At 50.9% G+C, this 26,379-nt stretch overlaps 3 protein-coding genes across 15 annotated transcripts in view; 2 read left to right on the top strand and 1 right to left on the bottom strand.

The window, feature by feature from the left end:
- Positions 1-14: 14 nt before the first annotated feature.
- ZNF821 (zinc finger protein 821) lies at positions 15-12,762 on the top strand. 11 transcript variants are annotated; one of them, XM_064723598.1, is made up of 10 exons: positions 16-171; positions 344-495; positions 1,562-1,653; positions 3,710-3,793; positions 5,156-8,312; positions 8,409-8,534; positions 8,979-9,121; positions 9,637-9,741; positions 10,615-10,781; positions 11,476-12,760. In XM_064723598.1, exons 6-10 carry the CDS (start codon positions 8,453-8,455, stop codon positions 12,128-12,130), a joined length of 1,152 nt encoding a protein of 383 aa, XP_064579668.1. In that variant the 5' UTR covers positions 16-171; positions 344-495; positions 1,562-1,653; positions 3,710-3,793; positions 5,156-8,312; positions 8,409-8,452; the 3' UTR covers positions 12,131-12,760. The 11 variants fall into 11 exon arrangements, with proteins under 11 accessions (XP_064579660.1, XP_064579668.1, XP_064579667.1 ...); XM_064723597.1 differs by having other exon boundaries at positions 3,412-3,793; XM_064723594.1 differs by having other exon boundaries at positions 3,412-3,900.
- Positions 12,763-14,234: 1,472 nt separating this feature from the next.
- On the bottom strand, positions 14,235-21,094 carry ATXN1L (ataxin 1 like). Its single transcript, XM_064723586.1, has 2 exons — positions 21,042-21,094; positions 14,235-20,797 (listed from the first exon to the last, which is right to left on the bottom strand). The coding sequence occupies exon 2, from the start codon at positions 20,685-20,687 to the stop codon at positions 18,621-18,623; it is 2,067 nt and encodes a 688-aa protein (XP_064579656.1). The 5' UTR covers positions 20,688-20,797; positions 21,042-21,094; the 3' UTR covers positions 14,235-18,620.
- Positions 21,095-21,853: 759 nt separating this feature from the next.
- Positions 21,854-26,379, top strand: part of AP1G1 (adaptor related protein complex 1 subunit gamma 1) — a 35,333-nt gene continuing 30,807 nt past the window's right edge. Inside the window, exon 1 of one of the 3 annotated variants that reach the window (XM_064723582.1) lies at positions 21,854-22,106. The gene's annotated coding sequence lies outside the window, so the exon portion shown is untranslated. Of the gene's footprint in view, positions 22,107-23,292; positions 23,316-24,012; positions 24,032-26,379 lie in introns of those variants that run through there. The other 2 variants (XM_064723583.1, XM_064723584.1) reach the window with 2 other exon arrangements.

Below are 26,379 nucleotides of genomic sequence, written 5' to 3'. Positions count from 1 at the left end.
GCCGGTGCCCGCCCCCGGCGCGGCCGTTCCGGCAACGCGGCGTTCCGCCGGCTGCTGTGACCTGGCCGCGGGGTCCTCGGCTCTCTGAGGGTCGCACGGCGCTGGCGCCACAGCGGAGGAGAGTCGGACCGAAGTCCAGGCTGGGCCTGGGACCGGAGCCGCAGCTCCCTGGTAAGCGGCCGTTCCGAGCGGGCCCGCTGTTCCCGCGGCGGCGCTCAGTGGCCCGTGAGGGGAGGCGGCCCCCAGCCCCCGGGGCGGGGCTGTTCTCTTCGGCAGGTGCGCGAGCTCGTAACGTGCGCGGTGGGTCCGAGATAGTACTACACCCTGCGTTTTGGCCTTGCAGGGTACGCGAGATTCTGGCGAGCCGGGGTGGCACGAGGGCTCCCGTTAAGCTGCCGGCGGAGACGGCCGGGGCAAGCGAGCCCTGTCGCAGGCACGGATGAGCTCCCTCGGGAGGTCGGGAGTCACGCGCTGGGCTGGATCCATGGCAAACAGGTGAGACGCTTCAGGTAACGAAAAGCCGGCCCCTGAGCTCTGCGGGCGAGCCGTGCCCTCCCGGTGCCTGCCGTGCCCTCCCGGTGCCTGCCGTGGCCCCCGTGCCCGCGCTCGCGCAGCCCAGCGTTGCCCTCCGCCATCTTGCCCGTCTGTCTGTCCGCTGCCCTTTGTCTGTCTGCAGCTCCCGGCGCCTGCGGCGGGACCGGGTAAGCCGGGCCGGGCTGGGGTTGCCGCCCGCGAGGAGTGAAACGGGCCCCGCGGCGGGACTTCCGCTGCCAGTGCCGTTCGGTTTGTCAGGGCTGCCCGGTCGGGACGTCGGGGGCCTGGGCAGGGTTCCCGCGTCCGTTCTGATGCTAGAGGAGCCGCATCCCTTTGTCTGTATGTCTGGCCGCTTGCGGGCCTGGTCCTTCCTGCCGTCTCCCGTGCGCTGGGACTGCCGGATGGATTCCCCTGTATGGGGAGGTGTCCGAGATCTTCGTGTCCGTCTGTCTGAGAAGGCTGATGCGATCCCTGTGTCTGTCTGGCAGTGCGAAGCTGACAGGATCCTTTTGTCCGTCTGTCTTGTGTCCATGTTTCTCTGTCAGCAAGAGGCTGATGAAATTCGTGTGTTTGTCCCTCTGAGGAGGCTGACGGGATCTCTGTGTCCATGTGTCTTGTGGGAAATGGGTTCAGCTCCTCCTTTTGTCTGTCTGTCTGAGAGGTCTGTTGGAAATGCCCCCTTCCTCTGTCAGTTCAACGACAAGGATGAATACTAGACTGCAGGAATAGGCAGGAGAGAGAAGGTGTTTGGACTGAGGTTGCAGCAATTTTTGAACGGGACACTCATTTTTTGAGGGGGTCAGGATTGTTTAAATGTTTACCTGAGAACTGGGTAGGACTGCCCATGTAGAATGCTTTGTGACATGCTTGTGGATTGTGTTGGATGCTGGCCTGGAATCCAGCTGTGGTGATGCAGAATGAGCCGCATAGGCAGAAGGGTGGGGAATGACCCTGGGACAGCCAGCAGAGCTTGACCAGGGACTTGGAGGGTTTCAGTGAAGTGTGTGACAGACTCTTCTCTTCTCAGATGAGCCCTCTGCAGAGGGGAGGAACACTCTCTGCCCCCAGGTCAGGGAAACATGTCCCGTCGGAAACAGACCACTCCTAACAAAGTTCACTGTGAGTATGATGTTATGCAGCATTGTGGGACCCTTGCTCTGGCTGGGTTCTGGAGTGAGGTGGGGAGGAGTGGAATGACTGGAGTGATGGGAAGAGACAGCTTGTGGGGAATGGTGGTTACTCATCTTTTATCTTAGGGTATAAAAGAAGAGAAACTGAGCTCTGTGCATCAGGGAAGCTGGCTGTGTCCTGGCATAGTAGGACAGGGGTAGGCTTGAACAGCTAATGCTGTGAGTGTAGGTTTGTATATGCAGGGCCTGTAGCTGGCCTTTGCATTCACACTGTCAAAAGTACAAGTTAGAACACTAGAAAATGTGGCTTGAGGCTCTGGCCTCTTGCTAGCAAAGGAAGTTCTAGGCAAGGTGGTTGGAGCATGCTGGCTAAAAGCCAGCAAGTCCTGGGTTTTGATCTTCATCCTACCACAGACTCAACTGGCTGGCCTTGGGCATGTTACTTAAGCTCACTGTACCTCAGTTTCTACCAGATGATGAAATAAAGACATTTGCTCTTTCCTGTCAAGGAATGGGTGGTGGCCAAGTAAATTACAGGACAAATAACTGCTGTCTGCCAGATCATTCTTGAGCTGAGGTGGGTAAGATGGATCTCTGTTTCTCCATCATTGCCAAGGCCTAAGCATTTGTTTGACAGTGAAAGGGTTGAAGATGCTGTGCATCAGCACTTCTCATGGGCAGCCTACAGCCAGGCACCAGTGGAGCTGGGCGGCAGAGGTGGGGGTTTGGCTGCAGAGGGGAAACTGCACATGTACAGCTTTTGTTTGGCAGCAGAGGGAATTTGAGGGGCCTGAAGTTATGCCCTTGTTCATACTCAGGTTTGTGGCTGGAAACATGCTTGGAATTTGGGCTGGAATTAGGAAAACAAGTTTCGATTTCTGTAGATCTGTGAGAGCAAGGCTGCTGAGAGGGCCCTGTGTGTTTTTGGCTGCAGTAGCTGTCAGGAGTGCAAGACAGAGCTGAGTGCTGCAGCCCTAACACTGCCTCATTGCTGGTGCTGCTGGCTTGCATGTCTGTGTGTATGTGTGCTGCCTCTGTGCACAGGTACGCAACAGGCATCTGTGCATGCTGCTCTCAGTGCAAGGGGAAACTGGGCTGGAGCTGACACCTTGCACACTCGGTGAGTGCACTGGGAAGAGCTGTCTCTGCCTGGGACTCGCAGCCCCACTGGCTGGGCAGCTTGGCAGAGCCAGCCAAGCTGTCCTTGCTGGCCAGAGTGAAGTTCTCAAGGAGTGGGGCTTGTGGCACCTGCATTGCCTTGTGCTCTCTGATTCCTGCTTCTGGTTGTTGGGTTCCACTGTGGGCAGAGTATAGATTTAATTTGTCTGATAGCACATTAATGACTTTGGAGTTGTTCTTAGAGAAATTTGATATGTCTGGTATTTTATCCTGTGATGCCAGTAACATGCCTTGTGTCCACACACTTCTGCTTCTTAGAGTGCCCAGGTATTACTGCTGTTATTGAGCTCAGGTTTATGTCATGTATGCAATTAAGCTATCTTCCTTGGTCCAGAGTTGGGATTTCTTGAGTATGGAAACCAAGCACTACAACAGCTCTAATTGTGCAGATAGAGTTTCCATGGTCTTTAGCTGGGTACTTTTCTGCACTTCACTGCATAAGGGCTGTGTTCTTCAGAAGCTTGTACTATCATATACCAAACTCTACGTATCACAAAATTCAGTGGTGCACTGTTTTCACAGTGAATATTGCTTTTTTTATCTGCAATACAAATGATTGTATCTCCAGTCCTGGTTTTGGAGGAGGCTGTCTGACAAACACGCTGCCAGGGGGCAGGAGGTTATAGCATCAGGTATGCCACGGAGTGGAGTTCTGGGACCTGTTCATCTCCTTTACATGCAGTACGTTGCTACAGAGCAACTGTTCATCAGGAGCCATCGAGAGCAGCAAGTAGGACCACAAGAAAATAAGGGGACCAAGAGATACCAGAAACTTGTCAATGGTGATGTCTTCACCTTGGGATGGAAAATCTTATCTATCTTATGATGAACACCACGAAATCGTTGGGACTTCTCTGTCTACCTAGCCTGCTGTGTGTCTGGAGGGCCCAGAAATGCCGTGCAGTGCCCTGAAGAGGATAATCGGAGAAAACACCGGCTCCAAGAACGGGGTGAGCCAGCAGAATGAGGAGTCAGGCTGAGACATAGCAGACACGTTACTGGGACTTCTTCACAGGGCCTGCAGTGGTTGGGAGGAGAGGAATGAAAGGGACAGCAGGTATGCAGCTTTTTACGCAGTTGCCTGCAGCTGGGGTCTGATTTGGCAGGCTACGGGGCTGGGGGACTGCCTTTTGGATTTGCATAAATACGACTGTGCATATATGACTGGACAAATTTGATGGGAGGATGGTGCCTACTTCTTCCTTGCATGGCCACTCCATCTTCTCTTCCTTCTTGGACTGATTAGGGCGAGTGACAGCCGCTGATTTCCTCTCGTTGGCTTGCTTGGTGTCTCCTCTTTCCAGGATTACTTTGCAGGCTTGGCATGGCCCTCATTTCACCTTGCTCTCACAACACCATGGGTTTTCTGTCCTCACTTAGGACAGAATCACTTTGCTTGGCAAGCAGAGCAAACCAGCTAGGAGATTGTATGGTTACAAATCAAAACAGTTTTAAATAGAAGTTGATATGTAAGAAAAGTCAAAATAATACTGAAACAATGATAAAAATTATGGTAAAATTTATCACAAAAGTCTTTCTGTGCATGATGGCCAGTCCCACAATTTTAATTTAGTCATTGCCCCTGCAGCACATAAATGGCTCTTAAGAATATAATTTTATTTTGCCATGTGGTGCATGAAAAACATACCTTACAAAGTGCTAACAAACTGAGCAGTAATAGTGGAATATGCTTGTTGAAAAATAAAATGCGGTTAGATTGCTTGTGGGGAGATACCTTAATTTGGTCATTTGTTTCAATTTGGTCTTTTATTTTCTCCCAGAGTATGCAGTATAAAAGTATAAAAACTCTAAGCAATTCATCTGTTCTTGCATTCATCTGTTACTGTGCTGTCACCCCACCAGTCATGGACTACTTGCTGTCTTCGTGCTTGCCAAAATTTGTTGCAGGTATTAGCATGCACTTCTCTCTCCCTGCTGTCCACAAGCTGCTTTGCTTTCTATTGCCTGTGTCCTCTGCACCTGATGCTTAGATGATTTTAGAACTCTGGATAAGAGCTTTTGTTAGTCAGATTAATTCCTGCTTCTGAGCTCTATTTATCATGGCTCCAATATCCCATTAATCCTCTATTTCCTTCCCTCTCTCTCTAACACACACATGTTCTGTGCTCTTTGGTGTTCCTTGGATTCTCCTGTCTATAATAGTCCCATTTTGAAGGGAAAGTACCTTGCAAGAAATAGAACCCAGCATTCACAACTGAGCAGAAATGTTGCGTGCATCAAATCCCTTGGTTCTGAAGGGCTCCGTGGACTGCCATTGTTAACTGTTTCAATTGTGTTGTTTTTCATTTCAGTAACCACTACAGCAGTGTGGACAACCCAGAATAGCCATGGGGCAGGTGGAATAGATCCACAGTGGTGGAAAGACTTGCAAATTTCAGGTCCAGGAACACAGAGAAGACCTACATGAACAGGGACTTTAAATTTATGTACAAGGAGGGAATAAACTGACTCATCTGTGAGAGACCGTTCTGTTTAGGAAGGAAGGCAGGAGAATGATGTAGTCCCTTTGCATTTTGTTTTGTGGATTTTGGGGTGGGAGTTGTTTGTTTATGTGTTTATTTTCCAGAACACCTGAGAGTTATCCTGCATTTATACAGTTCAAGAAGGGAAGGGCTCAGGGCTGGTACCCTAGCAGTGATGCCTGCCCATGTTACACAGTACCACAGGGCTGTCCCCTATTTCCACCACTGCTGACTTGGCATCCCTCTCATTCCCAGCAGTATGGAGAGGAGAATGGAATACAAAGCAGAGGCATTTGTGTCATCTCTCTTGTCTTACATCTCTAGCTGTTTGTAAACAACTACAGTGACTTGTTTTGGTGTTGTGGTCAGTCTGCAGCCCTGTTTGTATTTAATAAAGAAACTTATGGAGAAGAGTCTGTGAATTCACTGTTGAGCATAACATCCTTTACTTATGGCAGTGATCCTAAAGCTGTTGCCTGTCCAACTCCTCTTCCAAGTGAATGGAAGCGTATCCAAAGTGGGGTGGAGGTGGGGGTGTGTCTGTTTATGAGCATGTGTGTGCAGAAACATCAGAAGTTTAACCCTGGACCTCTCCAACATTAAAGTTGTAAAGTTTAATCAAAGGAGGACTTAGTCTGTCAGTAGATGAACAGGATACTCTTTCCTAAGTTCTTTTGTACGCTATTACTATAATACATAAGAAATTTTGTACAAGGGGAAGACAGTATTTTTCCATGTTTGCCTTTCCCAGTCCCATGATGTTTTTAGATAGAGGCTGGGGAGGATGCACACAGGACGTGGCCTGCTAACAGCACGGGTTTGGTTAACAGCTTGCATTGCTGGCTGTAAGCTGGTTGTTGTCTGCACTGTGCCGAGTCAATACTCACTGGGCTCGGGGGGTGTTGCACAGAGGCTGGAGGCACATACAGTTGCTCAGTAACTGACCGATACCAGTGTTCCTTATGTGAGGAGTTCCTTCTTCTGTCACCTCAGATAAAGATCCCAGCTCTTAAATCCTGCAGACTGTCTGCATGGTTTGTATAGCTGAGCAGGAGCCTGCCCTGCCTTAGGACTCCAGGCTGCTGCTCAGTGGGAGTGTAATCTGTCTGAAAGGGAATAGGGGGAAGAAAACAAACAAGTAATTGCTTCCACGAGCAGCCTGTGGCATTTGGGAATTCTGTTTTGGAACTCTGTCAAAGGCAGCAGCACATCTCCCATTGTGGTTTTATATCTGTTCTGTGTTCTGCAGGTTTCCTCATTTCATCATGCTTTCTCTTTCTCTTGCAATGCTTTTTTGGTCTATGGACTTTTATCCTGGTGGTTTGTGGGTTTCTGCTTCTTGGAGAGGCACGGGATTTCTGTGGTGTCTGCTGCTTGTACAGTCTGTATCTCAGTCCCATCAATGTGGGGCTATGGTCCCGATATAAAAACAGCACTCCAGGTCATGAAAACCATTCAGTGCTGGAATGGCTTCTGAAGGGCTATCACAGCAGTCATGATGGTCCCTGCTGCTTTCAATGACAAATAGACTTGGCCCTCCTCAGCACCTCTCCTCAGGCACATGGATTGTGCTCTCAAATCTCTACAGCACTCTTTCTCACATTTCTGAAAGAGAATGATAAAAGCCTTCAAATTATTTCGGAAACCTACATGGGGACATGGGGAACTAAAATTCTTCTCCCACGGTCTCAGTGAAACTTCTGAAGGTCTTTGAAATCTTCCATAAATCACAGCTTTTTAAAGCCCTGCCAAAATTGCAAGGTGAGCCCCAAGGAAGGCAGTGTGAGTGGGAACATGGAGCAGCACTGGCTGGAACAGTTCAGCACGTGGGAATGTACCTGTCCTTGTAACAGGACTGCTGCTCTTTCTCGGGAGTTCAGTTTCCTGGTTATAGTGGTGCCAGCTGTGGCCCTGTACTAAAAGGTAACTTTGTCTTCTGAAAGCTATGTTTTGATTTTATGTGAAAAATGCACTGCGTTTTCCTTGGCATTTTCACATTTGTGCTTTGAATGGTTCTTGAGCACTTTCAAATCAGTTGATAAATGCAACCCAAAAGCCAGCCTGCTGGGAACTTCAGCACCTTTCCCAAGCCTCCCAGCTCATCCACTGGAAAAGGTAAATCACGACTACACCTGGAACAATGTAATTTGTTTGCTTTAATATGAAAATTAACGGTTGCCTTTTACTATTATTCTCTGGAACCAAAACTTCTTTGAGCAGGGATTGCTGTAAGAACTTTTCATTCAGAGTACAAATAAATACTTTATTTCAAGGTATTTGCCACGTCCTATTGAGCTGAGGTACCAGTGGTCACTGTTTTCAACTAAACAAATTGTTTTGTCCTAAGCATGCATCTCAGCCCTCTGGGGTCATTCCCTTGAGCACATGAAGAACCAATGAGATTTATTTTAGTGAGAGCCATTCCTGGGCAAGGCAGGGTAGCTTTCTATTCATCATATACACAGGAGAACACCAGTTTCAAGCATAGACACCTTCTGTAAGGGCAGCTTGTCCTCATCCCTCCTGAGACAGAAGAAAGTGACACTGTGAAGGGCAGGTGAGGTACCAGCACTTAGGGAGGTGCTATTTTTGTGCAAAATGCCTGCTATAGCTAGGAATAAGAGTTAATAATTTATAAGAGCTGTACAGTATTATCCCTGATCTGGGATACTGTCACAGTCCCCAGGGGCTGCCCCCCATCCTGAGCTGTGCTGTAGGATATTGGTGGATAGCTTGGCAGCAGCAAGAGCCACCTGGCTATTTATGGCAGATATATGGGGTCAGAGGCATTTTGTGGCTGGAGTGGCATACACATAGTATGCGGAGGGCAGCCCAGTGCTGCACATTGCCACTAGTGAGACTCTTCTACATCCAGGCACTGGACTCACATCAGCAGGTGCCAGAGGCTGGTGTGGCAGGGTAGGCAAGCAGAGAAGTGACCTAAGTGCTTTCCAAGAGGTGACTCCAGAGGTTCTGCACGGTGCAGGTGAGCAACCCCATGCCTGTTGTATTTTTGGCAAGCCTTGGTGGTGGGAAGCAGTGGAACAGCACCAGTCTGACTCTTTGTCTTTGTGGCTGCTAGGGGAGCAAGTCTTTGCAGGGCTGGAGGAGCAAGCCCGCCAAGCCATGATGAAAAATAACTTTCGTGGAACTCTTGGGGACCAGAGGCCAACAATTCGTCCACTCCAAGACCCTGACTCCAGCAGCAGTGAGTTCTTCCCCTTCCAGTAACACTAAGGTAGTAGACTGGGGAGACTGGAAAGGGGTGAGGCTGAGGGCTGCACAGTGTGTCCGAGTCCTCTGAGGACCATCTTACCCAGCTCCTCCGCTGGGTTAGCGCTTTGCTCCAGTGCAGCACTTTGTCCTAAGGACCAGACCAGCACAGCACAGCCCGGGCAATGCCATGGGACCCAGTGCCATTTCACCAGAGCAGGGTGGGCACAGCAGCAGCTCTGCCTGAAGATCTGGCAGTCGTTGAGCAAGGCAGTGTAAAATGCCATGCCCAGGACTCAAGTGCCCTAGACTGAGTTTAAATGGAAGCTGTAGTTGGAGGGAGTGGGCAGAGGCCCCTTGTAATGCTTGTCAGGACAGTTAAAGCCTATGAGTGCCATCAGTGTCCTGACACGTGGTAAAACTGTTCTGCACGTTTCAGGTGGCAGCGATGATGAGGAAACCACTCAGGATGAAGTTTCTTCCCATACGTCTGAGGAAGATGGCTCAATGGTGAAAGTGAAGAAGGAATTAGAAAACGCAGAACGACCTGTGGCTGGAACCCCATTGATAAGAGAAAATGAGGCAAGTGTGTACTGGCTCTGCACTCACTATAGCCTCCAGGGAGAGAGAAGGGTACTGGGTACTGTCTGAACACTTCCTCTCCCCATCATGTTTCTTTACGTTTCTCTCCCTCCCACCTCCTCCAAACAATGTCTCCTGGCAGGAGGAAGGGGTATGAAGAGCCTTGTGGCTGCCTGGAACAGGAGACAGCAGGCACAAACTGGCCAAGATGTTCGCAGAGTGCAAACCCTTCCCTTGGTTCCGGTACCATTTTCTGATTGGCTTCCCCTTGCCACAGAAAAGGCCCTGCCTTTTAGAATCACTGTGCTAGCAAGAACCTGGGTGCAAGTGAGGCTGTGAGGCCTCTGCCCCCTCTCTGTGAGATGCACGGGTTTTGCTCAGAGGCTACATGAAGGACTCTTCTTTGAGATGCCTAGCACCCGCGGCAGGCCTGGCAGGCCTGGGAGGAGCCGAGGAAGGGCGGGGTGCCTGCGGGGTCGGTGTGCCTTACAGCCAACGGCTCTTCCTGCCCGTAGGTGCCTGAGAGTGTGAACGCTGAGCCCATGCTGGGACTGTCACAGTGCCCCCTCTGCCAGCTCGAGTGTGGAAGCAGAGATCAACTCATTGCTCACGTCTACCAGGTAGGGATGGTTCCAACTGTGGAGTGTCTCTGGCCTGAAGCCTCAAAATCCAGAAACAACTCAAAGCACAGGGTAACTTTGTTCTGGTCTTTGCAACCAAAGAACTGAGTTTCTAGCTAGGATGTGACTGAAGTTTACAGCTGTAAACTGTGTCCAGAGGGTGTCTTGGGGAAAGAATTAGCAAGGCCCTGGTCTACAGATCTGGAAAACATAACTCTATGCCAAGGCAGTCTCTGCAAGTATTTCAGGCTAAAACCAGGCAGTTCCTTCAAACTAAACATAGAAGCAATTTTTATATTATTCAGTGAGATAAAAAAACCTTCCTCCTGATCATTTATGTTGTACTTCATTACAGTTCCTGTAATTATCCATGACAGTAGCTGTACTTCCTCAAAATTATTCCAGTTTTGCAAGAAATCTGTGGTGAAATCTTAGGTTTTGTTGTCAGTGCTTTCTTCATAGCACATCAAAGTCTGTAGCAGAAGGAATGAAACAGAACTTACTCGTACCATTTGTCTCCCTGTAAGTGCTTCTTTACCAGCATCCAGCCTTGCTTTTATTGAGTCGTGCTTTGTCCTGCACCAGCAGTCCCTCAAATGCATTCCTGAAAACAAGGGTCAGGTCTTACAGTCCAAGTAGTTTGGTCTTAATTTTTTCTCCTGCACTGGAGTTGAGCTATAAAGGGCTTTTCTCCTTGTTTTACCTGTGACACAATGAATTACTTGTCTTGAGCTTCGTCTAAAAGCTGGCAGACAGAGGTTTAGTGGTAAAGGGTTCCCATTCCAAGAGGCTGAACAGAATGGTTTGAGCATGCCTTGGACTGGGCAGGGAGCTGGGAAATATGTAACTAGCACCTGAGTGGTTGTTTTGCAGCACACTGGAGCGGTGGTGAGTGCCAAGAGCTACCTGTGTCCTGTGTGTGGCAGAGCCCTCAGCTCCCCAGGATCCCTTGGGAGACATCTCCTGATCCACTCAGAGGACCAGCTGTCCAACTGTGCAGTTTGTGGAGCACGCTTCACCAGCCACGCCACCTTCAACAGGTCAGGGTCACCCTGGCCAATGAGTGGGCTAGGTAGCACATTAAAGATTAGGTGGGTTGCCTTGAACGACTCAGAAGTTGTGGCTCTGGACCCGCTGAGGCCTGTAGGACAGTGCTAAACACCCCCAGTGAGTGAGATTCTCTTGATCCCTTCCTGTCTGCAGCTCTGCGTCCCCTGCCAAGAGGTCTGCAGGCTGTGTGGGTAAAAGGGTCTTTCTTAGTGCTGTGCAGAGCTAGAGAAAGCGCTGTGGGCTCCAGTCACTGGAGAACAATCCACCCCTTCCCTTGCCCAGCAATCCATTGGAGCAAGGCTGCACTATCCAGATGGGTTCATCGTTTCCAGAGCAGGACTACGGGCAGAGACCAAAATGTTCTTTCTTTGTGTCCGGCCTAGTGGGAGATTATCCACTGACCAGTGGAGTGGGGCTAGAAAGAAATTCAGAGATGATGGGGAGGAGAAGCTTGCTGGTTTATTCCCACTCTTGCACTCTTCCATAGCAGATACTGCTCTGGGCTAATCCAGTTCCTTGCCCTGGGCAGGACCATGCTTTATTTTAGATACTCAGACATATCTGTGGGCCAGTGATTCAGCAGAGGGCTCTGCCATGGGCTGTAGCGGGAGCAGTGTTCATGGCAGCCCACGGGGACTCTGCCCACAGCACCAAGCCTCTGACTCCGTTCCTCCTGCTTTGCAGTGAGAAGCTGCCAGAGGTGCTCAGTGCGAATCGGCTGCCGGCACCACAGAGCCAGGGCCCCTCCAGCGCTCAGGGGAAGGATGTTGCCTTCTGCACCCCCGTGTATCCCGCGGGCATCCTGCTGGTGTGCAACAACTGCGCCGCGTACCGCAAGCTGCTCGAGGCACAGAGCCCCGGCATGCGCAAGTGGGCCCTGCGGCGCCAGAACGAGCCCCTGGAGGTGCGGCTGCAGCGCCTGGAGCGGGAGCGCACGGCCAAGAAGAGCCGGCGGGACAATGAGACGCCCGAGGAGCGCGAGGTGAGGCGCATGCGGGACCGGGAGGCCAAGCGGCTGCAGCGCATGCAGGAGACGGACGAGCAGCGGGCGCGGCGGCTGCAGAGGGACCGGGAGGCCATGCGGCTGAAACGCGCCAACGAGACCCCCGAGAAGCGACAGGCCCGGCTCATCCGCGAGCGCGAAGCCAAGAGGCTCAAGCGGCGCCTGGAGAAAATGGATATGATGCTCCGGGCACAGTTCGGCCAGGACCCCTCTGCCATGGCCGCTCTGGCAGCTGAGATGAACTTCTTTCAGCTGCCAGTGAGCAATGTGGAGCTGGAGAGCCAGCTGCTGGGCAAAGTGACCTTTGAGGAGCAGAGCAACAGTGCGTTGCACTAAACCACAGCCAAGAACTGTGCTGCCTTTGCCGCAGCTGCCACGTGTGCAGCAGCAGGCGTCTGCGCCCAGGAGGCTGCTGTGGGTCCCTGCCTGACCCTCCCTGACAGGTGGTTCCGGTTTTCCTCTGAACCCAGGAGGAGAACAGAGCTGAGAGATGCCTGCCAAAGCAGCTCTGGTGGGAGCAGATTCTGAGGATACAGTCTGCTCTGGGGGCCAAGTCACAGCCTGTGACAGAATGAAAATAAATTAATGTATTAATTAACATTAATTAATGTTCACATGTATTAGTCCCCTTCTTTACCCTTTGTGCTTTGTCATGGTTTTGGGCCCTTGCCCCATAAATGGGTCTAGGCTACTGCAATTCTGCAGTATTCCCCCTCAATAAAAAAGGGTCTTGTTTACTGCAGCATGAATTACAGAGCTGAAGACAGATAATCCACAAACTCTTCCAGGACTAAATCCTTTGCAATTTGTGCCTGTAAGAAGGAAAGAAAGGAGGATGTCCTTCTGGAAATGCCTGTGCACACCCTTTTTAAAATATCGTTATGACATATTTACGTATTTTGCAGTGTTATCCATGGAAAAACTAAGGAACCTGAGGTCCTGTTTTAAGACAAAAACAGTGAAATAAAGTTTTCACTCGTAAAAACAGTGAAAGAAAGGCTGGCCAAGGTAAACAAATAGCAAACAAGTTTGCTGCTTTACTCACAAGTTATTTTCACTTAAACAGCATTTCAGGCTTGCAAGTGAAAGAGTTGATTGAATGGTAAATAATAGCGCAGGTCAGTTTCTAGGACTGTATGGGTGTGCTGCTTTTCCCTTTATTCAGCACTGGTGAGGCCACATCTGGAGACCTGTGTCCAGTGCTGGAGTCCCCAGTGCAAGAGCAACACAAACATACTGGAGGCAAAATGTCATTGTAGCCTGTGCCTACAGGAAAAGGTTCCTGTTACTAATAGAAACCACTATAAAACTGTGCAACTATGGAGATGGTATCTAGGCATCTTTAAATTGCAAAAGGCAAAGCAGTGGCACACGACTCACGGCAGAGCAAAGAAGTGGTACGCTCTCCATTATTTGGCTTCTTTAAGAATGAGCACCTGAAAGTCCATGGTGTTAGCTTTGTGGTTTTGAGACGTCAGCCCACCAAAAGCCAGTGTGCCACATTTCTGTGTTTGTAGCCTGAAAACCCCTATTACCTCCACAGCATTTGCAGTTAGGGTCTAGAGTCATACAGTGGATCAAACACCTTGGGAAGTACTGTCTTCTCACTGATGGCTGTTTCTCTTTAAGTCAGAAATGGTGACTGCAAGACTGCTACTTGAGATCAGAAGAGTAAAGTTAAAACAAGAAGCAAAATCTTTTTATCAGACTGCTTAAAACCCTCATTTCCTCATCATTTTTCAGTTTGAAAAACATTTGATTGCAGTCCCTTAAAGCCCTAGTTAAAATAGTTACCTTCAAAATGCATAATGTTGCATTTTTCTGGCAATAATGAACCACTCTCACAGTCAGCCCTGGGGATGCTGCTAGGAAACAGCATTTTCAGTGCAAGTTTTCTCCTCCTGCCACTGCAACATCTAGTTTCCTCCCTGTACAGAAGCTGTTTTAACATGATGTTCATTCATCATGTAGAACTGACACCCAGGAGCCATCCCTGCTTCTCTCTCTTTGGGAAAAGGCACTGTAAAGGAGCTGTTGAGTTCCATGTTCCTTTGTTCATATCCTCCTTTGTTCTCTGATCTCTCACTTTTATCCTTACTTGTGTTCGTTTCAATACTCAAACCCCGAGTTTGCTTCTGGCAGTATCTGCTTTTGCTCTGCCTCATGTTTTACGTGCCCAGCAGAGATGAACCTCTACTCTGCAACCTGCAGTTGGAACCTTCCCTGTAGCGTCACTGACACCTTATCTTTATTCCAGGGGGTTCAGGAGAGACCACATAACACAGAAGTATCTGAAGACCCGGAATTATGACTTGTAATCCATGTGTCACTCTGTATCTTGCCCTTGACATGACTCTCCAGATCACTGTGTAAATCCAGAGAAGCCACATGCTAATGACCACTGATACTGTAGACAAGCAAAAAGTCTCAAACACCAAAGGAAAAGCTATTGGTTTATATATAGATATATATATATATGTATATAGATATATACTGTGTTTACAGAGTCAACAAGTTAAATGCAATATTCATAAAAGCATTAACAATAAAAATACAATCTGTTTGTAGGCAAGTACAGACTTAAAATGGTAAAACAGGAAAAAGGATCTCACCAAAGTACAAATATACAGTACAAATTGATTTATTTAAAACAGTTACAAAAAAAGCACAACAAAATAGAGATTATCCTTAGAATTATTAATGCTTTGTTAAAGATCAGGTAGGAGGAAAGGGGCAGGGACAAAGTTGGAGGGGAGCACCTGACTAGTTCTAAGGCTTTAGATACACTGCATCGGTTACATGTTAATACAGCCATATACTGGGGGTTATAGTGAGGGGTCAGCACTTATCTACAAACATCTCTCTGCCTCAGGGCAGCCCAGCCAGCTCCCCCATGTCTCTCTCTCGCTCTGAGCACACCCTCCCGGGCGCTAAGGTGCCGTGAAAGCCGAAAACAACTCGAGTGTGCCAGGGGCGTGTTGGCAGGGTGGGCGGCAGCAGCCCAGACCGACGGGGCAATTCTGTCCTTGACAGACAGTGTGAAGGCCGTGGAAGGGCCTGGACCATCAGCATTTTAAACTGTATGTGGAACACCCTGGGCCAAACTGTACAGAATGAGTATTTGTAGCCATCTTAGCAGCTGCTGACAAGTGTCAGGCTCTAGCATGGCTCGAAAGACAGGGAGCAGTTGTGAGTGACGCTGGGGAAGGCACGCGTGCTGCTGCGGGCAGGAACTAGCATTTGGGCTACTCCAGCTGCTGTAGTTTCTTTTACAATATTTTCTGAGTAACAAGGATTGTTAGTTCTCTATGGGACAAAGTGACTTGAAGTGTGGGGTGGGGACAGGGACACAATGTGAAAAGTGCAATATAAAAGCTGCTCAGCAGCTGGAAGGGGAAGGCAGAGGGCCCTCTGCAGCTTCCATCTCTTCCAGACAGAGCTTCCTCTGCATAGTCTGGTAGTGATGAGCTCTCATTGCTGTGAATGCACAGCCCAGAGATAGGCTTGGCTCTGCTGTGCAGCTAACCCAAGGCATGTTCCATGGGATGGGACAGATGGCTACAGACACCCATTATTGCATCCCACGGACTCCTGCTCCACAGTGTGAGCTGGATAAGATTAGGGCCTCCTCCAGGCAGGACAGACCGCGGCTCTCCTACCCTAGACAATAGCAGCAGGAACATGGTATATTTCTCTGAGAAGTCTGTCACATCTCTGCCAGCAGAAAAGCCCAGGTAACCAGCCCACTCTGCAATGTCTTCCTGGCTTTATCTCCTTCTTTCCCTGTAAACCCAAGAAATAAAAGCCTCCTCCATGGGCTCATTCACAGCCTTTCTCACTGCAGCAGAGCGTGTCTCACACGCTCCCTGTCCCGGGAGAGCCTCAGTGCTCAGCACAACCACCACTATGGTGCTAAGCCATACAGCCCCGTCCAGTGAGGACACGTTCCTGTGATACCAGTACTGCTGGGCTGGGCTGAAGAGTTGCCAGTGGCCCCCTCCTGCCCACCCTTTGGGGCAAACAGCCAGATACATGGATTCTTCATCTCAGTCCCCCGTCATGAGCTGTGCTTCAAACCACTGCTTCCAGGGAAGAGCTGGCAGGTGAAACACACAACAGCGGGACTGACAGAGTCTGGATAACAGCACCGAGGTCCAGTTCAGCACAGCCTGTCCCACAGAGCTTGGGACCGCACCCAACAGAGGAGCAGCAAGCCAAAGTTCAGGTCAGCAGCCAGGTAAACAACAGGGCAAGCACCTTCACAGCCCTTCACCTGCCTACAGTACAAAGCTATTTAAGTCACAGCATCTTGCCTCATTTGTCAGTGCTGTCCATTCAGACCACTGCAGTGTGGCTGAGATCGAGGAGTTACAGTAACACACATGGTGTTAAGGCAAGCTCTCCAAACCCTCACTCTAAGACAGACTTTGGGGCTCAGAGGCACTCAAGGGGCTCTGCAGCATCAGTTGCTGAGACATTGCCCCTATGGTGTAACCAGCCCTTCTACATTCACATGCCATACGAGATCCCTTCCTCAAGTGCCTGTCGCAGCCCAGAACTCCTCTGCATGCACCGTGCATAGAACAGGCATGAGAATCCTCTGCCTCCTGCCTTTGGCCACAGACACCTCAGATATCCTGAGCATTAAGTACTAATTACCAACACTAATAGAGAGTTTTACGTAGGAGAGTCCAGTCAGCAGGAGCTGTGACACTCCCGGGTGACAGGGGCCCAGGTGGACACTTCACTGACAAAGGGATTGTGAAAACAGCATCTGTTCCCACAGCTGCTGCACCTGAGAAGGCAGAATCTTCACACAACAGTGTCACTGCCACTTCACACATCCCAAATGCAGCTGATGAAACCAGAAGTAGTGTGTCATTTGGGAGCAGCTACACGTGGTACAGGCAGCATCCTCATTCTGAGAACCCTGTGAGGCACAAACACTGGGGGCATGTTTAGCACACATCTCACCAAAGGCCTGTCCTGGTGCAGGCATTTTAAAGGCAACAGAAATGGCCAGCAATGCGCTAGGAAAACAGGACTGAGGCCGGGATGGAAGGGACATTCTAGAGACTAACTTGCCTAATACACAGGCAGAGCATGCATCCATTGCAGTCAGCAGAAGCCAACCAGTTACAGGACACACTCCTGGGGAGTGCAGAACAGCCCTGAGACAGCACCACTGCAAGGAGAGGTGCTGACACACACCATTCTGTGACAGAGAGGAGTGGCACCCCAAGAGTCAGGCACACTTGACAAATTTCAGGCAGATGAGAGCAGGGAGACAGAAACAGCATGCTGAACATCAGGACTCTGCACACTAAGAAAGGCCCCCTCCAAAGGCTGGTCCTAGCACAGAGATGGGCACCTGAACACAAAGAATACCCAATCCAGGTTAAGTCAGTGAAAACCGCTTTGTCACCAGAACACTGATGTTCTGTGATGAACAGTGATGTGTATTTTTTGTCCTAGCTGAGCAATGGTGTCATAGCACACCATCAGAGAGAGCAGATTAGTGTAACTACAGGAGACTTCACTCAATAGTGTTACCGCCACAATCAGCTGCTCATACACAATTGTATTAAATCTCACCATGAAAAAGACTACTCTTGATTTGACCACATTGTTCTACAGAGGAACTCTGAAATGAAGCATCAGAAAAACTAACACAAAATGACCCCAAAATGCCCTGTGACACTATGGTATTTTTAGAGCCCCTGCATTAATCATGGAATTGTACTTAGCACAAACTTTGTACCTTGCCTGCGCGTCTTGTCTAGAGCTTATTCAGGAAACTGCCTGCAGGGAAGAATTAGCCATCTGGAATATTTTTCTGACTTAATTACAAGATAGTATTGGTCTTCTCAAAGAAGAATGCTGAATGTATTTTGCTCCAGAATAAAAAAACAAAAAAAAACCAAAAAAAAACCCAATAAAATATCCAAAACTAAAATTCAACCAAACAAAAAAATCCAACCCCATTCATCCCCAGGTTAAGCCTCTGCAAAAGCTATAAGCCCAGGAAGGTTTTTTGAAAGTTATTAACATGGGAAGAAAGATTTGATTTAGTGGCAAAACAGCTAAGTAGACTTTATAGCAGGAAATAACATCTCCCATCCCAACTTGTGTCCCATCTCAAGTGCTCAAGTTCCCTATTCACCTGCACCCAAGCCCATCCTTTTGGTCCTTCCTCTTGAATTTCTGTGATTCATTCAAATCTGTACATTCTTTGCAAGAAGAAAGAGCAGTTGGATTCAGTGGAAGAGACATTAATCAGAACCACCAGAGAAGCACCTCCATCCTGCCCTTGAGAGCTCCATTGGTGAACGGTCCTTTTAAAGTGCATGTGTGAAGAAAGGGGATACTGGGAGTAGAGCCCCCAAACTCCAGTGGGGACCCATCTCTCCCCATCATGAGAAAGGAGAAATAAAATCTTCAGCAATTTTATCTGCTACCTTAAGCCAAGTCTGCCCCTCCTCATCTCCCTCCCTGCCCCGAATGCTCATCCCCTGCCCCGCAGGGAGTCAGTTATCCCAGGAGGGGGGAGAAAGCCCCAGCCTCCAGCAGCCTCTGGAATGCTCTCATCACACACTCATGACCACATCCCTGCTCCCCACCCCAGCCAGCCTGTCGCTGCTCCCTGAGGCACTGGAGGCCTCCTGACTCTCCCAGAACAACCGGTCAGCCATGGAACTGGAGCGGAGCCATTCCTGCAAGGCAGAGAGCAGCCTTTGTTGGTGAGCCTAGACAGAGTCTGTGCAATTCCTCCACCTGATGGTGAGGGTCACCTGCTGCGGCTGCCTTAGCTCACACCTCTAAGGGATCATTTCCCTGCATTCGAACGCCCTTCAATAGACAGCTTGACCTCCTGGGGAATGAAAGAGGGACGGAGCAGAGGAGGCCGAGGCTCCTCTGCCTGCACGCTGTATCTTTGGAAGCCTGGGGCCAAACTGTACAGACTGCCAGCCTCGGGCTGAGAAGATTCTGCACGGGAGCTCTGGGCCGTGCTGGCTCTATCTGTGTGGCTCTTCCTTTCAGCAGCTCTGTCAGATGGCTCTCGGGGCCCCTGAGCTGTTCGTTCCGATCTCTCCCTAGCAGATACCAGCTGATCCCCGAGAGGAGAGTTGGCCTGAGAAGCCGAGTTGCCATTCACGCTCTGTAAACTGATTGATATGCAGACGTCCCCCACCTGCAGCCTGTGACAGGGCAAAGCAAAGAGCTGAGCAGTCCTCGCGGGGCTGCAGGAGGACCAGCCCTGGCCATACACAAAGAAGGGATGCTCCGGGGGCACATCGATGCTCACTTTACTTTGTTGCTCCCCAACCACAAAATGCAGTGTGACGAGCCCAGGCCACTGGCTTTCCTGAATATCCACCACAGTGCTGGAGTCGATCTTCAGGCCTCCGCTCACCTCGGCGCTGCGAACAAAGTCTTGAGTCTGCAGCTCCTCCACCCGCTTCAGCTCGCCCGTCGCCAGCTGGATGATGGCTCCCTTCATGAAGTGAGAGGGCAGCTGCGAGGAGCTGGGTGGCTGACACTGCGCCAGCTCCTTTTCAAGCACATTTCCTCGAGCCTGGGCATCTGGGCTCTCCCTCAGCAGGGCTTCTGACGTGGAAGACCTGACGGGCTCAGATCCAATGGGAACAAGTACTGGCTTGCCATTGGCTATCACCATTCCTTTGGCTAACTGTCTCTGTCTAACAGTCTCTTCGGGGGACATTCCACAGGGGCTCCGGGACTGGCTGTTCCCAGCTGCAGCCCTGTCTGTGGCGTTCCTCAGCACGTCTCCTTGCCCATCAGGGGTATTATGGCAAAGGTTCAAAGGGCTTGGGTCGTCTTTCCTCGGGGCTGCCAGAACATGATAATCCTGAGATGCCAACACCCCCACCACGCTCTGAACCTCCAGATCAGCATCTGGGGTGCTCCTGTGAGTAGGCACAGAGATCTCTCTTCCCAGCATCTGGTAACCTGGAAGGAACTGTCCATCACCCATACATGCTGCTGCAGCCCCTGGGGGCAGACAGTCCTCAGCTGCACTGCTGGCAGAGTCCACAGCCTCGCTGGGCCTCCTGGCCACACTTTGCTCCAGGGGCCTCTGCCCACCATTGGTTGCAGCCCCCTCTGAGCTCAGCTGGCTGTCTTGCTGAGGAGACTCTGGGTTCCCACCTGCCACAGGTGCCTCATAGGCTGAATAGCCGGGTGGGAGGCGGGACATCTGATAATAAACAGGAATTCTCCCCGGTGCCATGTCCACTGGTTGGGGTGCAGCGTGGTGCTGCATCTGCCCAGGAGAGGCTGCGGAGGCGGATTTGTTGAAGCTGTGGGTGGGAGAGGTAGTCTGGGGGGAAGGAGCAGCTTCTTCCGTGAACAGGGAGGCATATGGCACAAAGTGGGGGACGTGGGGGGCAGTGAGGTTGGTGGAAGGAGACAGAAGAGGACTAGGCATGAAGGCAGGAGGGACGGCATAGGGCACTGTGTAGTGGGAACCGATGAGCTGCAGGGAAGCCGAAGGGATCTGTGCATAGTGGATGGAGGGGAAGGGCACCGCCGGGTGCTGGATGATGGGCGAGGTCACGTTGAAGGCGGGGGGCAGGGGGCTCACGTTCACCACAGGGTGGAGGCCCGTGGGAGAGAAGGTGGCAGGCGGTGCTGCCACTTTGTAGAGCATTCCGTACTGGTCCACCGTCAGCCCCGCCGCCGCCTCGGGGGCCTCGCCAGGACCGTAGCGCGGCGTGGCGGGAGCCGGCCGAGCCGTGCGGGCCCACTCGGGGCCCTCGCCCGAGCTCTGGGCTCCCCCGGCCCGTCCCGCCTCGGTGCCAGCGCTGGCGGCGGCAAGTTCCCGCTTCTTGGGCGGGAGACACTCCTGGCTCCGCTCGTGGCCCGCTCTCATGGCGCCCCGCGGTGTCCCGGCAGCCCCGGCCGCGACGCTCGTTCATGGGGGCACCCACTGGGGCTGCCACGCGCGGGCTCCTGGATCCGCGCCGCCGGCCGCCGCCTCACCTGCGCCAGGAACAGAGGGAGCCGTGAGTCCTCGCCTCGGGAACGGGGGGGCGGCCCAAGCCCCGGCTCCGGGAACGGGCACGGCGACGGCCCCTGGCCCAGGGTCGGAACGCGGGGACGGAAGACGCCCGAGCCTGGTCGCCGCCCCCAACCCCGGCCCCGAAGCCCCGGCCGCGCTGCCGCGCGCCCCGCCCCGTCGCGTCCCGCGGGCCCGCCCGGTGCTCGCCCGGTGCCCGCGGCTCACCCGCCATGGCCCGGACCGGCCCCGCGGGCCCGCCCGGCGCCCGGACCGGCTCCTCCCCACCCGCGGCGCACGCCGATGACGCGGCGCATGGCAATGACGCGAGCACCGACCGCCGGAACCGCTCAGGGGTCGTGACTCCGCCGCACCCGGATGGCGTCACGGGGCATCCGCAGCGCCGTTGCCGTGGCAACCAGCTGCGTCCGCGCGGGGCTCGGAGCGGCCCGGCCTGCGGGACGGGCCCGGGGCCCCGCCACCAGCGCGGGTCACCTGGCGGCAGCGCCGCGCGGCTTTTGTTGGTCCCGCGCCCCAGACGGGCTCTCTGTCGGCGGTTGGCCGGCAGCGCGGGCACAGCGGCAGAGTGGCCCGGCTCCCCTGCGGGAGCCTTCGATCTGAAGTGCCCGTGCCTGTCTCGCACTCTCGCAGTGTCCGGCCGGCCCCGTGCTGCTGACCGGGCTCCTCGTCATTCAGTGATCGTTAATGTGACATAAGGTTCTGGAAGCGGGAACTGAACAGCTGCCTGGGGCGGGGGTGGCTCTGTACTCTCTTCCAGAGACGCCTCGTTTACTGCGGCACGTTGCGTTCCCGCCGGTGGACGTTTAAACCGTGAGAGATTCGGCGGGCTCGGAGCGGCTTGGCCCCTCCGGCCTCAGAACCCCTCGATCCCGGAACCGCGGACACGGGCGACGGGTCCCGCCCGGCCCCGCCGCGGGGTGCGCGCGCGCTGACGGGACCGCCCCGCGCGTGACGTCATCAGGGACTGCCACGGTGCAGACGCACCTTTTAGTGTAAGAACAACCTCACGGGTGCTTCCGCCAAGAAAAGTAGTGCAAGCGGCATTTTCCGTCCCGCCACCGGCGGTGCTGAACCACGCTCTCGCCATCCCCGCCCCGTTCCCGCCGAACCCGGCGCGGCCGCGCTCCCGCCCGCGGTCGGGAGAGCCTGCGGGGTGGCGGGGGGCGAGCCGGCGCGCGGATCCCTCCGCCTGCAGTATCGGTGCCGCGGCCGCGCCGCCGCCATTTTGAATGCCCGGCTCTGTCCGCCGCTGCTGCTGCAGGGACCGGCCTGGTGAGTGGGACCGGTTCGGGCCTCCGCCGCCCAGGCCGGGCCTCCCCTGACTCCAGCTCCCGCCACCTGGGCCCCCGCGAGTCTTGGGGCCGAATTCCGCGGCTAGGCCTCGGCCGCTCTGTCCGCGAGGCCGCCCCCTGCCCTCTCGCCGCCTCTGCCCGGCCCGCTTCGAACTCTGCCCTGAGCCCCGCGGCCTCCAGCTCGGGCGTCGGGAGCGGTCCGTGCCTGCCCTGGCCGTTCTTTGCCGGGCACACGGCGGTGCGGGTTCTGCCTCGGCCGGCGTTCCCGGCGCTCCGGGGCAGCGGGAGCGGAGCGTGTACCTCGGGAGCTGGTTCGTGCTGTGGCCCGGGGCCGTCTGGGGAGAAGCCGGGACTTGTGCCCGTCCTTCTTTCTCTCGGTACCTTATTGCCTAGGCTGCACAAGCGCTCCGAGGGTTACAGCGCCTGCATTACTTACCGTTCACGGGTTTTAATGGCAGAGGTGTTCGCTCTGGCTAAAGGTATTTGCAGTGAGCTGCCGTCTGACAGCCGGTCTGTAATAGTGCCTTCCAGTCCCTTCTTCAAGGCTGGTTGAGTTCTCGCACGAGCTATAAGATAAATTGTAATTTATTTTGTAGTAGACGTTGTTTTTAAAGTTAACAGATGGAACAGGTGTGTGTTTTATTGTGTTGAAAGTGATGTGTTAAAGTGTTGAGTGACAAATTTCAGTTTCTGATGCTTGAAGTATTAATGGGACAGCACAGAATCCCAGTGGAACATCTTTGGAAGGATAGGAGTGTCACATGTGTGGCCAAAAGGTGTTTGGTCCATAGTGGCTTAAACAGTAAAATATATGTGTGTTTTCTCCTATAAATGCAGGATGCTCCTAGCAGCCTACATTTAAAATGGCAGAGAAATTTGTGCTGTTTTGTTTCTCCTATTTTTTTTTGTGTGCGATTCACTTCTGTGTGGAAGAGCACAACAGCTTTTTGTACCCGTTTCCCTGCTACTGCTCCTCCAAACTACACTTGGTATTTTTTCCTTTGTTTGTTTGCATATCACGTTCTGTTGCCAAATTCTTTCTTCTGTTTACTCGTGTGCTCTCTGGTGTTTGGCACAGGATTTGAAAATTGTCGAGAGCTGAATGAAGGCAGGAGATATTGAGGGTTTTTATCTGAGGAGGCTGGTGTGAACCCTTCCATTCTTCTGTGCTGGGAGAAGGAGAGGAAAGGTATTTAGATTCCTATTTCTTGAAAAGGGAAAAGTAAGTCTTGGATAATTGTTTTGTGAAGGGATCCAGCTTTTGTGTTTCCATTGTGTAAGATAACTTTCAGATTTCCTCCTTTTATGATAAAAAGCATTTTCTTCTTTTTTGCTGTTTTTCTTTTCTGTTCCTGTAAGTGCTGGTCTGTTTTCCTGAAGGTGGCATGGTAGAGATGGAAAGGTCCTGTAGTACCTTGGTGGTGCCCTGTGAGAGATGAAGGGATAACAGGAATGTTCTGATTCTTGGTGTGCAGGGAGATCAGTGAGTGTGTCAGGCCATGGTGTGAGAAGGGTGGGCAGTGGCACAGAGCCCACCCTGCTGAGTGCAGCTCAGGTGTGGAACACCAGCTCTCCAAGCGTGCAGGCTCACACACATCTTCGCTGCTGCTAAAAGTGACAGCACTCAGTAAAGCTGCTGGTGCCTCTCCAGCGTGAATATTTGTATTTGTGAGCTGGCCCCATATAACTGCAGGGGATGGGTTGTTTGAGCTTATCCCATTTTTTAATGATAGAGCAAGTCCTTCTGAATGCAGGTGGTGCTCATTTGTCCTAGATGATACTCAGCTGTTCTTTAGGGAAAGGGTCTGTTCTGCCATGGGAGGAGCATTACTTCACTGGAGGAGAGTTTTGGACTTAAGTAAATACAGGATGAGGCTGTAACTCAAAAGACAGAGCTACAGTAATGTGAGTACAAGTGAATCTGCTGATATCACAGGTATTAGTGCAGCCTATATCTGCTATTTGGCAGAAATGCTACAAGTGAAATCAAAGATTAGAATTTCCTAGGGCATTGCTGAAGTTACGTGGCCTGTTGTACAGTTCATGTTAATTAATGTAAAAATGTGTCATCTTGTCTTCCTCTGGCATTAGCTAGGATATAGAGGGGTGTGGGGTTTTTTTGTGAAAAACTAGTGGCTTTTTTATTATTATTTAAAGCTTAGCTCTGCAGGAAAGTGAGTGAACAGGAAGTAAAATAGCCAGAGTACCTATAGGTCAGTGGTGATTGAAGTATTGAAACACAAGGCAGAAAAATCTGGAATTCTGCTTGTATCTGTCATGGTGATCAGCTATATAGCTGTGCTAATTCTTCTTCCTATATTTTTTAGCTTCTAAAAAAATAGGGAGATATTTATTTTCTTTTTGGCAGTTGTCGAGGTTAATGTTTGTGCTGATTAGGAGCTCAGTATGTCTTTGGAAGGCAGTTCAGGAGTTGCTGTGTTTGGTGTATATGCACAGCTGTGCAGGAATGGGATACCTCATCCAAAGTGCTGACTTGTGCTCTGGGACCTTGCCTCAGTCAGCAGGGAGTGGGAGGGAGTCTGCAGTTGTTTGCACAGATCCCACCCAATCCCACTGCCAATGTCCTCAGTCTCTGTCCTGCCTCTCCTCTTCCTCTCTGCTCTTGAGCAGCCCCGAGCCTTGCTTCTTGAGTACTGTTGTGCTGCATTTCTTGTTGGTGGGTTTGGTTTTTTCCAATGTAACTGGAAGTGGGGCCATCTCTTCTTCCAAGACCATTTTTTAGCTCTTGTTTTGGGATACTTTTTTCTTATTTGACCTCCCCTGCTGTCCTCCAGCTGTCTCTGCATAAAGCAAAGTGTAACTCTGATGCCTTTTCTTAGGACAGTGCATTTTGAAGCCCCCTGCTGACTTAATTGCTCTCTGATTTTCTGATGTTGCTTTCTAGTTCTCTATTGCATTCAACAGCTTTTTCCTCACCTGAGATTGTCGCACTTACCATGTTCCATGGTTGGTTGCTCTTTCTCTCAGCTCATTTGTGTTGCCTTTGCCCTTCTCGATGATGATGATGATGGTGCTCCTTGCTTTGGTGTTTATTGTATAAATAGTTACAATAATTTAATATTTACTGTTATCTGTATAAATATTGATAATACTAGACCATATACTAATATCTCTGCATTTGTTGACACCCTCATCTCTACTTGGAGAGTATGTTTTTGGTTTTATTGCTAAAATATTTTTAAGTGTCTGATAGAAGTGGGAAGCCTGCTGATAGCAATGTGGAGTGGAAGCCATCAGTGTTGTGTGTCAGCGCTGCAATTACTCCTTTCATGGAGTCTGGACAGATCCTCTGCTCTTGTGTGTACTAGGCTGGATTGAGTTGCACCTAAGCAAGTAGTGGAGTTCTGCTGTTGATTTCAGTTGGGAGTTTGATCTGGCTTCAGTTGTGTAACTTCCCAAAAGCTGGTGTTGCTTGAGGAGTGTGATTGCTTATGTATGTGTTGGGGTGGAGCAACTGGAGTTGTGTGTTTTAGATGTGTTTGAAACCTATGCTGCTTCAGGCTTGGGGTGTTTTCTAGACAGAAACAAGTTCAGAAATGCTGTTTACATGAAAAGCTGTAACTTGGTGTGAAATCACCACAACCGAAAATTCAGATCATTTCCCCAAACAGTAGGTATCTTCTATAAATAATTTCATTCTTTTGATGGCCTTTATGTCTTAATGTTTCCAGAATTAAAGGCTAAATAATAATGGAATGTTAAATGTCTGATAATTTGTCCTAAAGAAGTTTTAAAGCAGCTGTTATTTTTTAAAGTTTTATCGTCTTAGAAACGCATAGGATATTTTAAATGTAAGCTAACATTTCTGAATAGTTTCCAGAGGATGTGCTCTCAACTCAGTGTTTAAGGACTATCCTTTGTGTTTACTCTGCAATTCCTGATAGAGGAATAAAGCTTAACTAAAGCACTTGAGCATTTTCAAGGTGGGTTTTGATAATATTAGGTGTGTGTTGTAAATATAAGAGGTGACCCATCGTATTTGAATGTGGCTGTATTCTAAGAGAGATTTCTGGTGAAGTTCTGTACTCAAATGTTTTTGGTATAATGGCCTGTTGAATAAAATCTTTAACTTTCAAACGTGACAAGCTTCCACTAGTAGCAGACCATATGAAGGAGAAAACAGTGATTTATCAGTACAATTTAAATGAAAACTAAATGGTGTAATTCATGAAGATTTTTGTTGGGTTTGGTTTGGTTGTCTTTTTTCCACTTGTGTATAGTGGGAATGAGTT

The sequence above is a fragment of the Zonotrichia leucophrys genome, chromosome 11 (assembly GCF_028769735.1).
Source record: "Zonotrichia leucophrys gambelii isolate GWCS_2022_RI chromosome 11, RI_Zleu_2.0, whole genome shotgun sequence".
In the NCBI taxonomy this organism is placed as follows: Eukaryota; Metazoa; Chordata; class Aves; order Passeriformes; family Passerellidae; genus Zonotrichia; species Zonotrichia leucophrys.
This window is presented reverse-complemented; position numbering and strand designations above follow the sequence as displayed.